The sequence below is a fragment of the Oncorhynchus nerka genome, linkage group LG2 (assembly GCF_034236695.1).
Source record: "Oncorhynchus nerka isolate Pitt River linkage group LG2, Oner_Uvic_2.0, whole genome shotgun sequence".
NCBI classification, from domain to species: domain Eukaryota; kingdom Metazoa; phylum Chordata; class Actinopteri; order Salmoniformes; family Salmonidae; genus Oncorhynchus; species Oncorhynchus nerka.
Window position 1 is genome coordinate 59,838,907 of NC_088397.1, and position 13,675 is coordinate 59,852,581.

The window sequence follows — 13,675 nt, forward strand, 5'->3', positions numbered from 1 at the left end:
GATTGGAATCAATGAACCATCCTCCCAAAGGGCCAAAAGATGGTGTCTGTCTCTGGACCATTGTGTCTCATGGTCTTACCCCTGATAAGACGGGTAGTGAAACACCTGACACAGCCCTGAACACTAGCGCTGGTGTAATTCTTTGTGAAAGAGCGAATTTAAATAGAGGCTACCCAGCTTTGGGCAGTGCTCTCCTCTCCTCCTCCCCAGCTCTACCCCAAGATGAAATCTTTTGGGCACAGGGATTGAGAGTGCAAAACAACACACACTCACCCACCCACCCCCACTCCATCCATGGCCCCTCTGACAAAGCTCCTGTCTTTGTTGCTTGGAAATATATATTTTTTTTTAAGAAACAGAAAAAGAGTAATCAGAGGGAGAGAGACTATAGTAGAAAAATTCTCACCTTCTGTCCTCAGTAGTTCCACTAACAAGCTTCAGTTACTCCCTGTGGACTATTTATGTTACTTCCCATGAACGTCCTGCTTCTATACTGACAGGTTCCTCATACTTATCACTCTGTCTGCTTTTGAAGCTGCTAGGGCTCCAGCCTCAGGCGGAGTAGACTGGAAATATCCTGCACTATTTACTTTCCCACACCACGTAAGTTCTTTCCTGCGCTGCTCTGCACACTAGCTGTTCTGAATGAGGCTCCCCCTTCCCCCCTCTCTCTCACTTCTATGGTTCAGTCCCCCCCATCTGATCCTCCCCTCTCTCTTTTTCAAAATGTTTTTCCCTGTCTTTCTCTCCATCTTCCCTCTCTTTCTCTCCCCTCTTGTTTAGTCCCTCCCTCCCTCCTCAACTCTCCTGCCCCCCGCAGCTTAACAGACAGCAGCACAAAGCAGGCCAAAGACAGAGCGCAAATCTTGGCATCGGCCAATAGAAATGCTAGAGTATTGCACATGCCCCAATCAGAGCAGATATGCAGATGTAATGGGCGGGTCAAGAGGAATTAGGAGTGGACACTCGGGGTGAAAGGTGGAATAGTTTTAGTGATTACATCACCAAGGCAAGGACTTGGGGAATACAAGGAATTAAGTACTGTATTTGTAAGTAAACACATCTTCCTTTTCATATATATTTCAAAACCTTTTGGTCACTATCTAGTCAGGGCAAGAGAATCTGTGATTGGCTAAATGTCTTGAGCTCTGACCTATTATGTCAATGGCTCTATTTCTGCTCCTAAGTACAATTACTGTACGGCCAGGCAGTCAGCGCTGGTAGACATCAGGATGAGATTGGATCAGAGGTCAAGCCCCATTAAAAAGCCTGCAGTTCAAAAGTCAAACTCTAAACAGTTCTAAAATCACTCCCATCTACAGAGACAAAATAGATATACACTTCCGGTCAAAAGTTTTAGAACACCTACTCATTCAAGGGTTTTTCTTTATTTTTACTATTTTCTACATTGTACAATAATAGTGAAGACATCAAAACTACGAAATAACACATGGAATCATGTAATAAACAAAAAAGTGTTAAACAAATCAAAATATATTTGATATTTGATATTCTTCAAATAGCCACCCTTTGCCTTGACAACAGCTTTGCACACTCTTGGCATTCTCTCAACACTTTGAATGCTTTTCCAACAGTCTTGAAGGAGTTCCCACATATACTGAGCACTTGTTGGCTGCTTTTCCTTCACTCTGCATTCCAACTCATCCCAAACCATCTCAATTTGGTTGAGATCGGGGGATTGTGGAGGCCAGGTCATCTAATGCAGCACTTCATCACCCTCCTTCTTGGTAAAATAGCCATTACACAGCCTGGATGTGTGTTGGGTCATTGTCCTGTTGAAAAACAAATTATAGTCCCACTAAGCCCAAACCAGATGGGATGGAGTATCACTGCAGAATGCTGTGGTAGCCATGCTGGTTAATTGTGCCTTGAATTCTAAATAAATCACAGACAGTGTCCCAGAAAAGCACCCACACACAATAACACCTCCTCCTCCATACTTTACAGTGGGAAATTTACATGCGAAGATCGTCCGTTCACTCACACCGGGTCTCACAAAGACACTGCAGTTGGAACCAAAAATCACCAATTTGGACCAGACCAAAGGTCAAATTTCCACCGGTCTAATGTCCATTGCTCGTGTTTCTTGGACCAAGCAAGTCTCTTCTTATTATTGGTGTCCTTTAGTAGTGGTTTCTTTGCAGCAATTCAACCATGAAGGCCTGATTCACACAGTATCCTCTGAACAGTTAATGTTGAGTTGTGTCTGTTACTTGAACTCTGTGAAGCATTTATTTGGCCTGCAATTTCTGAAGCTGGTAACTCTCATTAAGTTATCCACTGCAGCAGAGGTAACTCTGGGTCTTCCATTCCTGTGGTGGTCCTCATTAGAGCCAGTCTCATCATAGCGCTTGATGGTTTTTGCACCTGCACACAAAGTACTTGAAATGTTCCGTATTGACTGACCTTCATGTCTTAAAGTAATGATGAACTGTCGTTTGTCTTTGCTTATTTGAGCTGTTCTTGCCATAATATAGACTTGGTCTTTTACTAAATAGGGTCACAGCACAACTCAAACACCTTAGGAAGGAAAGAAATTCCACAAAACTTTTAAGAAGGCACACCTGTTAATTGAAATGCATTCCAGGTGACTACCTCATGAAGCTGGTTGACAGAATGCCAAGAGTGTAAAAATGTCATCAAGGCAATGGGTGGCTATTTGAAGAATCTCAAATATAACATATATTTAGATTTGTTTAACACTTTTTTTTGGTTACTACATGATTCCATGTTATTTCATAGTTTTGATGCCTTCACTATTATTCTACAATGTAGAAAATAGTAGAAAGAAAGAAAAACCCTTGAATGAGTAGGTGTTCTAAAACATTTGACCATTAGTCTATATATATGGCAAGGTAAGCAAGCCCAGATAAAGATTAACAAATTTGCAATGAGGGAAAGACAGGAGAACTATCTATACAAAACTTGAAATTGTATTTCCGGGCACTAGCATTTCATCCCATCCTAAATTGGTTTCACATGATTATTCTGCCCCCTGGCCAAGTACAGAGAGAAATATGGTGTCTCCTATTTTCCTGGAAGAGATTGTCTTCAATGATATATTCCTTAACCAATATAAACTATGCTTTTGTCCTGTTATTGCTCACACAATTTCTATTTGGCACAGAATATAAGAACAATGTAACTGGGAATTAGAATGGCATGCCCATACTACAATATTTCACAATAATGCCTTTACCAGGTAACTCCTTTTTTCTATTAGGTCAGCTATGCTGGCCTATGGAGTCCCTTGGGAAACCCATCTACCCAACCATCCAATGATGGGATTTATAAATAAATTATTTTGGCTCTCAAAAGGACTGATCTCTATAATATAAAAACAACCTTTGGAAAGCTTCTATTCTAAACTAGCCATTGAAAATGTATGTTCCACAGATCTAAGTGAATCTGAACAACCCTTTTACTGGAACAGAATTAGAAAAAATGTGACCTTGGCATCCTGTAATCCGAACCATCAATTTATGCATTTTAAGTTTGTTCACAGACCGTATTTAACAAGGGAAAATTTTAAAATGGAATTGTCCCCACTCTCAACTGTTCACTGTATCCCCTAAATCAGGTAGGCACATTCCTTCATATGATGTGGGAGTGCCCTGTCGTTAAATGCTTCTGGGACAAAGTTATACAATTCATTTCGAAAGTGCATGAAGGTAAATATTCAATGCGTTTGCATCTACTATGTTGCTGTCATGGAATTGATCGCTTCTCCCAGCTATAAGCACTGGACTCTTGGATGAAGTCAGGTCTCTGCTCTGAAAAAGTGTTGGATATATTTAACATTTCAATCTGTTTTGGGAGTGACCACAGTTCCTACAAAAGAGACGGCCTGCACCTGAACAGGAGAGGAGCTTGGATGCTGAGTGCTAACATTGAAAGACTACTAAAGTGATGGGGTATCAGTCCTTGCCCGGAGCAGGTAACCCTTGTGGAGTCTTCTATTAATCCACGTCCTCATTCGAGCCATAGACCAAATGGCACAGTTCTAAGAAATCTTTTTTTCTATACCATTTCAGGCCAACCGCATGGCTATTTCATATAAGGGTTATCTACTGATCATTAGCATGTTTGTGTTAGATACTCTGACTGATATGTCATCCCGCAGTTGTGGATTTGGGCTGATTCATGTAAATGTCAGAAGTTTGATTTAGAAAATGGATCATATCGTAATTCTGTCTTCTCAAACACGGACAATTAGATCATTACTGAGACTTGGTTAAAAAAAAGTCTGTGCCAGACTCTGATGTGTCTCTGAATGGATATAATATGGATATAATGTTTATAGATTTGACAGAGCTGGCAGGGGTGGGGGTGTTTCCATATTCATAAAGAACAACTTGAATGTTGCTGTGTGTATTACCATCTCTGTCCCAAAGCAATTTGAATGCCTGGTCTTAAATGTGGGCCTTTGTAATAATGCCAAACTAATGTTATTGGGAGTTTATCGCCTTTCCTCTGCCTCCTTATGTGCTCTCAGCAAATTAACTATGCTATATCCAAATGATTCATAGTGGGTGATCTTAATCTGCATTTGTTGATGCCAGTGTCTGATGGGCTAAAATATATTTAAATTGAACTCTGTTGCACATAAACATGCGTCGTACAAAAGGCTAAGGATAATCGAATCCTTGATTGACGCATTAATTGACTGAGAAATTACAGGAAAGAAATGTAGCTTGTGCTAAGGCTAGACTGAATGGTTGTACGTCTGATTGTCCTTCAGACACTTGAGAAACAGATGGTTAGAAAAGCAACATCAACATATTTCTTGAATTGTGTATCAGAGTGGTGGTAATCCAGCTAACTTCTGGAAAGTGGTCAAATCTTTGAAACAAAACTCCACCCCCTCGTTGCCCCAACAGGCTTTGTTTGACAGCCTCTGGTCCCATTTTAGACCAAATTAAAATGTGTACTGCTTTTAACAACCATTTTGCTTCAGCTGGCCACCTGTTTGAAAGAATAGTCTCTGAAACAGGGAGTCTTTTAGTCACCTCAGAACAGATTGTGGAGAATGATGCTCTAACAGACTCACATACTTTATTTTAATTTCAACCATTTGATGTCTACGATGTATTAAAACAAATGAAATGTTATTGGCCACATACACATAGTTAGCAGATGCTATTGCGGGTGTAGTGAAATGTGTTATGTTCCTAGCTCCAACACTGTAGTAATATCTAACAATACAAAACAATACATGCAAATCTGAAAAGTTAAAGAATGGAATTAAGAAATATATCAATATTAGGACGTGCAATGTCAGAGTCTGGAATATTCTGTAAATATACAGTATGTACAGTATGTATATGATGGTATGTATAGACCTTATAGACAGTATATGGATAGAATATGTAGTATATTAAGTGCCTTGCTAAAGATCGATGTAAAAAAAATCCACAGGGGCTGAGTCACTTGACCCATTCTTACTACAGCTCTCTGCCCCAGTCATTGTTTAACCTTTAACCTGTATATTTTACTTGACAATTGCTACTGGTTTTATCCCTAAGATTTGGAAAGCAGCACATGTACTCCCCTTACATAAAGGTGGAGATCCTTCTGACTTAGATAATTACCGCCCCATCTCCAAGTTATCTTGCCTAGCCAGGGTACAAGAATCCCTGACCAACTCCCAGCTAAGAACTTGTTTAACTTCTCACTCCATTCTCAGTCTGGTTTTAGATCTGGACATAGCACTGTTTCAGCCACTCTGCTTGTGTTTGATGTGTTAAATTACAAAAACAAAAAATAACATTGTGCTGCCCTATTTATAGACCTTTCCAAGTCATTCGACACCGTTGACCATTCTCTAACCATTAAAAACCTTGAGGCGTTACTACAGACCTGGGTTTGATCCCAGGCTGTGTCATAGCGGGCTGCGACCCGGGAGACCCATGAGACAGCGCACAATTGGCCCAGCGTCGTCCGGGTTAGGGGAGAGTTTGGCCAGCTGGGATGTCCTTGTCCCATCGAGCTCTAGTGACTCCTTGAGACAGGCCGGGCGCATGGATGCTGACTTCGGTCGCCAGCTGTACTGTGTTTCCTCCAACACATTGGTGTGGCTGGCTTCCGGGTTAAGCGATCAAGAAGCAGTGCGGCTTGGCAGGGTTGTGTTTCGGAGGATGCATGGCTCTCGATCTTCGCCTCTCCCGAGTCCGTAAGGAAGTTGCAGCTAAGACAAGACTGTAACAACCAATTGGATATCACAAAATTGGGGAGAAAAATGGGTAAAAAAAAAGTACAAAAGAAAACTAAAAACTAAAAAGTTCTAAAATGGGCCTGGACAATAAGTAATGCAAATGGTTTAAGAGCTACAGTATCTGACAGACAGGACACAATGTGTGTTTTCTGATGGTGTCAAGTCTAGTTTTCTCAATATTATGAAAGTTGTACCGCAGAGGTCGGTATTGGGACCTGTTCTCTTTACTATTTATAGTATGTAAATAATATTGGTTTATTTATTCAATCCTGTAATATTCATCTGTATGCAGACGATATGGTTATGTATGTCATTGCACAGACTGTTGACCAAGCTATGTTAGAGCTGCGATCTGATTTAGTTGCATTACAGAAAGCCCTTGTTGATTTAAAACTTGTTCTAAATATATGTTGTTCTCAAATTGTTAGAGGAATTAAATTCCTATATGTTAACCAATTCAATTAATACACTTAGCCCATTTCTAAAGATTTGTAAGATACTTATTTGCATAAAATGGGCAGAGACCAGTCTCAAAATCAAGTAATAGCGTTTATACACATTATATTCAGTACTAGGATTAAAATAAAATTCATACATCTATACAGTAACATAATAGTATTCTGATTAGTCAATCCTGATTGAAATGTATACATAATTGAGTCATTATTGATAAAAATCCCATAACCCTAATTCACTGAAAAATGTCTCAGATGGGCTATATATTCACTCATTGGGTGGCTCTCTCAACGAGCGGGATCCCGCTTATAAATACCTGGGCGTTTGGATTGATAAAGATCTAACGTTTAAAAAACATACTGATGAGCTAGATAAAAAGCTACGATTCAATATGGACATCTTCATTAGAAATAGATCTTGCCTCTCCATGAACAGCAGGAAGCAGATTGTGCAGTCAACTTTCCTGCCAGGGAGTTGGACGGAGACATGTTGGGCTGGGGAGAATGTGGGCTCCCGAGTGGCACAGCAGTCTAAGGAGAGTGCATCTCATTGCAAGAGGCATCACTACAGTACCTGGTTTGAATACAGGCTGCATCACCTCCAGCCATGATTGGGAGTCCCATAGGGTGGCGCACAATTGGCCTAGCGTCGTCTGGGTTTGGCCAGGGTAGGCCATCATTGTAAATAAGAATTTGTTCTTAACTGATTTGCCTAGTTAAATAAAATAAGTAAATAGGGGAGATAGGCCCACCACTTTTCATTTCTATTTTCTTTACATACCTATTGCATTATTATTATGATCATTTCTCTGTATGTCATTATTTTTTCTCCATTTTTGTTTGTTTTGTTATTGTGGCAGCCTAGGGTATAAACTTTGTAAATGTACATGAATATTGTACCTGTAAGCAAAAAGATAATACAAGCAAAAAAAGAACAGCTTTTCTCCAGTTCCTTCATTCTCTTTATTGATGTTTCAGAGCAACTTGACTTACGTGACTTAGTCCTTTCAGCTCCTCAGTGGAGCATCTCCAGCTAACTCTGTTCTGGAACGTTTAAAAAAAAATAATAATTCCAGGTGGTTCCTGCCTTCTTCATCTCCTTCTCATGTGTCCTGTTCCATGCCTTTTTTTGGGCGGCCAACCTTCCATTTGCCCTGTGGGTTCCACTCAGAGCAACAGGAAGTCTACTTAAAAATTAAGCTTCACAGTTCACACATACATACATACTCAAGCTGAGAATTAGCTTATTTTCTCAGATGTGCATTTATCAAAGCAACATTGAGGTATGTCTATTGTTGTTGAGAGGATTTATTAAAATACATTGAACAAATACACAAAGTACAAAGTAAAAGATTACAATTAACTTTTTTTCATTGATTTGCAATTTAGCACAAACATCTGTACCATTATAATAACACTGCTTGAATTCAATAGCTCTCTCAAAGCTAGCTACGCAGAGCAACCATCTCTTTCTTTACCAAAGTGAACCTTCATACAAAACATTTCACATGCTCTGCATTCTCCGCAACAAAGGTGCCTTTACCACGGTCTTTTGGTAGCTTTTTGAAGCCTTGTTTATAAGCATGTACATGTACCGTAAATATATTTATAATATTAGACTGAAGCCTTCTTACATACACATTACATTCATACTGACTTCAGTTTGATTGCATTTAATTTAAACAATTTGATTTCAGTCACTTCCGCACTCCGTAAGGAAACAGACGTGGATTTGATTGAACACATTCGGTGTGTACATTGCAGTTCTATGGCAACTACCCTGCAACATTCATTTTCTCTCACGCATACTATGAACACTGAACAAAAATATAAATGCAACATGTAAAATGTTGGTCCCATGTTTCATGAGCAGAAATAAAAGATCCCAAAAATGTTCCATACCATAAGCTTATTTCTCTCAAATTTTGTGCACAATTGTTTTTACATCCCTATTAGGAAGCATGTCTCCTTTGCCAATATAATCCATCCACCTGACAGGGGTGGCATATCAAGAAGCTGATTAAACAGCACGCTCATTACACAAGTGCACCTTGTGCTGGGGACAATAAAAGGCCACTTTAAAATGTGCAGTTTTGTCACACAACACAATGTCACAGATGTCTCAAGTTTTGAGGAAGCGTGCAATTGACATGCTGACTGCAGGAATGTCCACCAGAGCTGTTGCCAGAGAATTGAATGTTCATTTCTCTACCATTAGCTGCCACCTACGTCGTTTTAGAGAATTTGGCAGTACGTCCAACCGGCCTCACAACCGCAAACCACATCCAGCACAGGGGGGGAGAAACCCTTTTGTGGGGAAAAACTAATTCTGATTGGCTGGGCCTGGCTCCCCAATGGGTGGGCCTGGTCATGTGATTGGTTGGCCTGGCTGCCACCCAGGCTCACTCATGGCTACAACCCTGCCCAGTCATGTGAAATCCATAGACTAGGGCCTAATTCATTCATTTCAATTGACTGATTTCCTTACATGAATTGTAACTCAGTAAAATATTTTAAATTGTTGCATGTTGAGTTTATATTTTTTTCAGTAGTTAGGTACATGATCGATAAGAGTATGAGAGAGACAAAACACTGGAAATCTTAGTATTTACATAGCATTGCTATTTGCTTCTGTCCAGTGACACAATTCCAATTTATGACAAGGTGTGGGTCTTGTCCAAACCATCCAAAGCAACACTTTAGTTCACACAGGGACCCTCACATGACTTACAAATGGAGTAACAGGCTGAACAGAAACACTGGGACTGCACTCTCCATGGACAAAACATCACTGATAAACACGCACTCAATTGGGTGCAAAATAATAGCTTACGAACTGATATGTGCCCTATTTGTTGAAATTCCTATCTAAACTTCAGGTGAAGTGCTTTGTCTGAGAAGACAGTGGCCCAATCCCAAATGGAGCCTTAAGACCTACAGTACGCCCTATTCCCTTAGGAGATCTTAGAGGATTTGATGTAAGCAATATGGTTATAGCTCCACCTTGCCCTATGATACACTATGTGGACGTCTTGCCATGTTGCTTATACCGTTAAAATCCTCTCAGACCTCCACAGGTGCATAGGGAGTAGGGCTTAGCGGTCCATTTGGGATCAACAACTGAAACAATATGTAGTTACACATTCCAGCCAACAGAGGGCATGACAGAGCACCTCAGGAGATTCATGTAAAAAGCCGACAGAGCAGAGCTACAATCAGACCCTGTATACAGGAATCTCTTCAGTTCAGGATGGTCCATTCACAATTTCTTTCTCAAAACCTCCACATACTATAAGTGCTATAGCCCTGTCATTAAAAACAATACAAATAGGTAATGCCTCTACTCTTTGAGAGAAAAATAAGAGCAAACATTGCAATGAGAAAATTGAATTACACACATTCTTGAAGAATCTGAACAAATGAAGTCTCATTAAACACATAAAACAGTAGTTTCACTTTGGACAATCACATTAGCAGACAGATGGAATAAACAGTATTGTCAAGTGAATCCATGCTGTCGCTCTGATACAGTTTAGTCCTCACAACACGCAATGCAATAAACAGTTCTCTTCCAAGGAACCCATATATAAAAAGAAACATAAAAATACGTTTTGATACTTTTCTGCAATGCTCTCCAACCATGTTCCTTGATGGCTAATATCTATGAAGGTTCTAATCTATAGATGATGAATTAGCTGTCTAATTCCACCACTGCTCTCACTTCTTAATGAAAACATTTTCACCAAAGTCTAAGATTATCAGCATACAATCTGGGACGTTAGCCATCCAGGACACGGAGTGAGCAGCCGTCTTTTAGTGGCACTAAAGCAGTAAATACTGAAATAACACTTTACCTTAACATGAAGAACACACAATAAAGCACTTTTCATGGAAAACATGAAACCTAGGCCAAAAGGTGACGGACGCACAGTCATAAGCACTTTTTTGATTGATCATTTCTCAAAATGGAATAGGGAGGGAGGAGCTGTATGTGTAGCAGGCAACAGCCAATAATCACATTCAAATGTTAAAGAAATACATGTACCATACCATTGGCAGAAATAGGCTAGTCTTGAGTCTCTTCTGAAATGTACAAATGGTTACAAACTGTACCACAGTTAGATATGTTCTGTAACTTCTATGTGATCGTCACTTTTTGCACTAATCCAGCCTGTTACATTGTTATGCATGTATGCATTAAATTCACAATGATTATGCAAGGCAAAATAAACAGCACTCTCTCGAACTATGTACATTACAAGGGGGAACCCTTAGTATATTAGTAGCTAGCTCTGTAACTAGGATCCCTTTCTCCAGAGGCGGGAGATGGCAGTCTTTATGGGTTGAGGCATAGTGCAGCTATCCTTCCTTAGTCACTCTTATTCTTACAAGTTCCAACTCAAGGCTCTGCCCCGAAACTATAAAAACAAACACATGTACTAAAATTGACCAGAGAATTGGCTGCTGTATGAGCACCCAATTATCATCTCTATAATTCTAGGAGGGGAGACTTATGCCTTCGTGGTTTTCCTTCTATTTGTATGTAGCTAAAGCACAAAGCTCCAGCAGAGGTCAGTCCCGCTGCTCAATGAAGAGGCCAATGATGAACGCAGGAGGAAAAGACTCAGAACGAAGGAGCAGAGCCAGGCCTAAATGGAATAAATAGACACAGATAAGTCTCATTACAGCAGCCTTGGCAACTCCACCGGCTCATCATCATGTGAACTTTGACTTTCCCAGCTCTCCCTGTAGCCAAGACAGGGCAGTTCCAGTCCTCCTACAAGATCACCACGGTCGTGTTCCTCTGCCCAGCCGTTGCTGACACATGGCAGATCTTACAACCCCTGGATAGGTATTTTATGTATAGCCATGTGGTGCCCGATGGCACAGTCGATGGCGTAGCACCCAACCATTTGTTGATGCATGCAACATCTGAGCAGGGGAACATGCTTCCACATGTCAGGTAGCAGAGGTCGGGGCGTATGAGGTCGTTTGACTCTCACATCCTAATAGACAGTTCCTCTGCTTGACTCACCAACCTAAGTCATAAAAGCAAATAGCTACTGCAAAGTATGTTGAAGAATCCTTGAAAGATAGAAGTGCAATTGATACGATAGACAGATACATCAGTGTAATGTTCTTAGTGTTATCCTATCATCCATAGACATAGAGGTTAGGTAGGAGTTCTCTGGCGGGTTGATTCTGTAATCATTGATACAGTAGTTGACATCCCTTGGCTTGGCTGACTCCAGATCAGTTTTGGAGTAGATTACCTAATCTTCAATACAGATAACATCACTGGGCTTGCCTGACTTAAGGTCAGGGGTGGTGACATCCCTCAGGTGGTCGCAGGACTTCTTGTCCAAGTGGCTGGATGGAGGAGGGGGCCGTTGGACACTAGAAAGGGGGGAATGATTGGGGAGGGGGAGGGATACCAAACAGGGATATCAAACAAAGAGTGCTCAGCAAAAGAGATGACCCAAATAAAATATTTGAAGCTATGTATTCCCTAACATATTATTAGAAAGAGAAGCAGAGCAGTAGTTCATCTTACAGTGCTCCCTCTTTTTCAGTTATCATACATTCTGTCCTCGACTGTTCAGCTGAAACATCTTGTATTACAGTTAAAGTTGTGCAGAGACAGGCCACTTACCACTGACATAGGGTCCCAGGGGCATCTGGCTATAGTTGACCATGGCTTCACCTGCAGGCCCCCGGAAACTGCCCCCAAAGCCAGTGCTGTACATCTGGGAACAGGCAAATGAGCCCTGGCCGAACGGCTGGAGGTAGAGTAAACATTTTACACATCCTGTCAATGATGGAATCAACCAAAACTACCTATCACCACAACAGAGCCAATGACAGTACAGTACCTGTTGGGGCGGAGGTTCGTTGCCGCGGCTGGTGAGGCGGCTGAGGATGCTCCTCTCAGACATCTGCAGACGCGAAGACACTGGGGGGATCCGGGACAACATGTTGGGAAGCCGCGTCACATCCGCCTTCATGTCACTTAACAGCTCCTCCAGCTGGTTCAGTACTGGAACGCACACACACATATACACAGAACAAACACACACACACACACACAGAACAAACACATACACACACACACCGTCAATAACGAGAATGCACTAACGTATTCAATCTTATCTACAGTTTATGCAATGCTTAATTATTATTCACCCAGATCTTGAGTTTGTAGACAGTGTTTTAGTCCTGCTGCTGTGTACACACTGGGAGATGACAGACCTTTGTGCAGCACAGCGTTGGCTGGCTTGTTTCCAGCCAGAGACTCCTTGGACAGGTGCTGGTGAGACTCAGCCAGACACTCCACCTCAGCAAAGCGAGTGTTTAGGGCCATGGCCGGGTGGCTGGGGTCCTGGGTCATGTTCAGGTACGCTGCCCTCCTCAACTGCTCCTCTATCACCAGAGCCTGCTCCAACAGCTAAAAGAGAGGGAGAGAGAGAGAGAGAGAGAGAGAGAGAGAGAGAGAGAGAGATGTGGAGATTGAATGTTGCCTTCAGTTTTCTTGTCCACTTTTCAGATTCAAGGTGTTCACAAATGTGTTCGTATGACAGCAATAAGCATTTCACCTTAAAGCGACGAGCCAGGAACTTGTTCTTCATCTCCAGGTAATTTCCCTTGTGCATCTCAGTCTTGAAGGGCTCATTGTGGATGGCATAGCGTGGGTCGTTCTGAATGTCCTGCCAGCGGGCATAGCCATGTCTGAGGTTCCCCCGTAAAGGAAAACAAACATGATAAAAGGGCTTCACATCACAAACAGAGAGACCTGCACACTGTGAATTCCGAACAGCTGTGTTAGATGCAGAGGAAGGATACGTTACGATGCCAGCCAGTAGCCAGTAGTCGTGGCGACGGTGCCAGATGTCATACATCTTCCCAGATGACACGGCAGCCCGCTCCTCATTCTGCCACAGGGTGTGCAGCTCTGAGATATAGTAACACATCAGATCATACATCTACA

At 41.5% G+C, this 13,675-nt stretch overlaps 1 protein-coding gene across 1 annotated transcript in view; it reads right to left on the reverse strand.

Moving 5' to 3' along the window:
• Nucleotides 1-7,591: 7,591 nt before the first annotated feature.
• The window catches only part of LOC115138914 (chromodomain-helicase-DNA-binding protein 5-like), a 37,655-nt gene continuing 31,571 nt past the window's right edge, over nucleotides 7,592-13,675 (reverse strand). The window contains exons 34-39 of the mRNA XM_065000677.1: nucleotides 13,531-13,639; nucleotides 13,284-13,416; nucleotides 12,940-13,135; nucleotides 12,564-12,727; nucleotides 12,340-12,470; nucleotides 7,592-12,087 (exon numbers count right to left, since the gene is read on the reverse strand). Coding sequence (XP_064856749.1) covers nucleotides 11,964-12,087; nucleotides 12,340-12,470; nucleotides 12,564-12,727; nucleotides 12,940-13,135; nucleotides 13,284-13,416; nucleotides 13,531-13,639 — 857 coding nt within the window. The 3' untranslated portion in view covers nucleotides 7,592-11,963. The remainder of the gene's footprint in view (nucleotides 12,088-12,339; nucleotides 12,471-12,563; nucleotides 12,728-12,939; nucleotides 13,136-13,283; nucleotides 13,417-13,530; nucleotides 13,640-13,675) is intronic.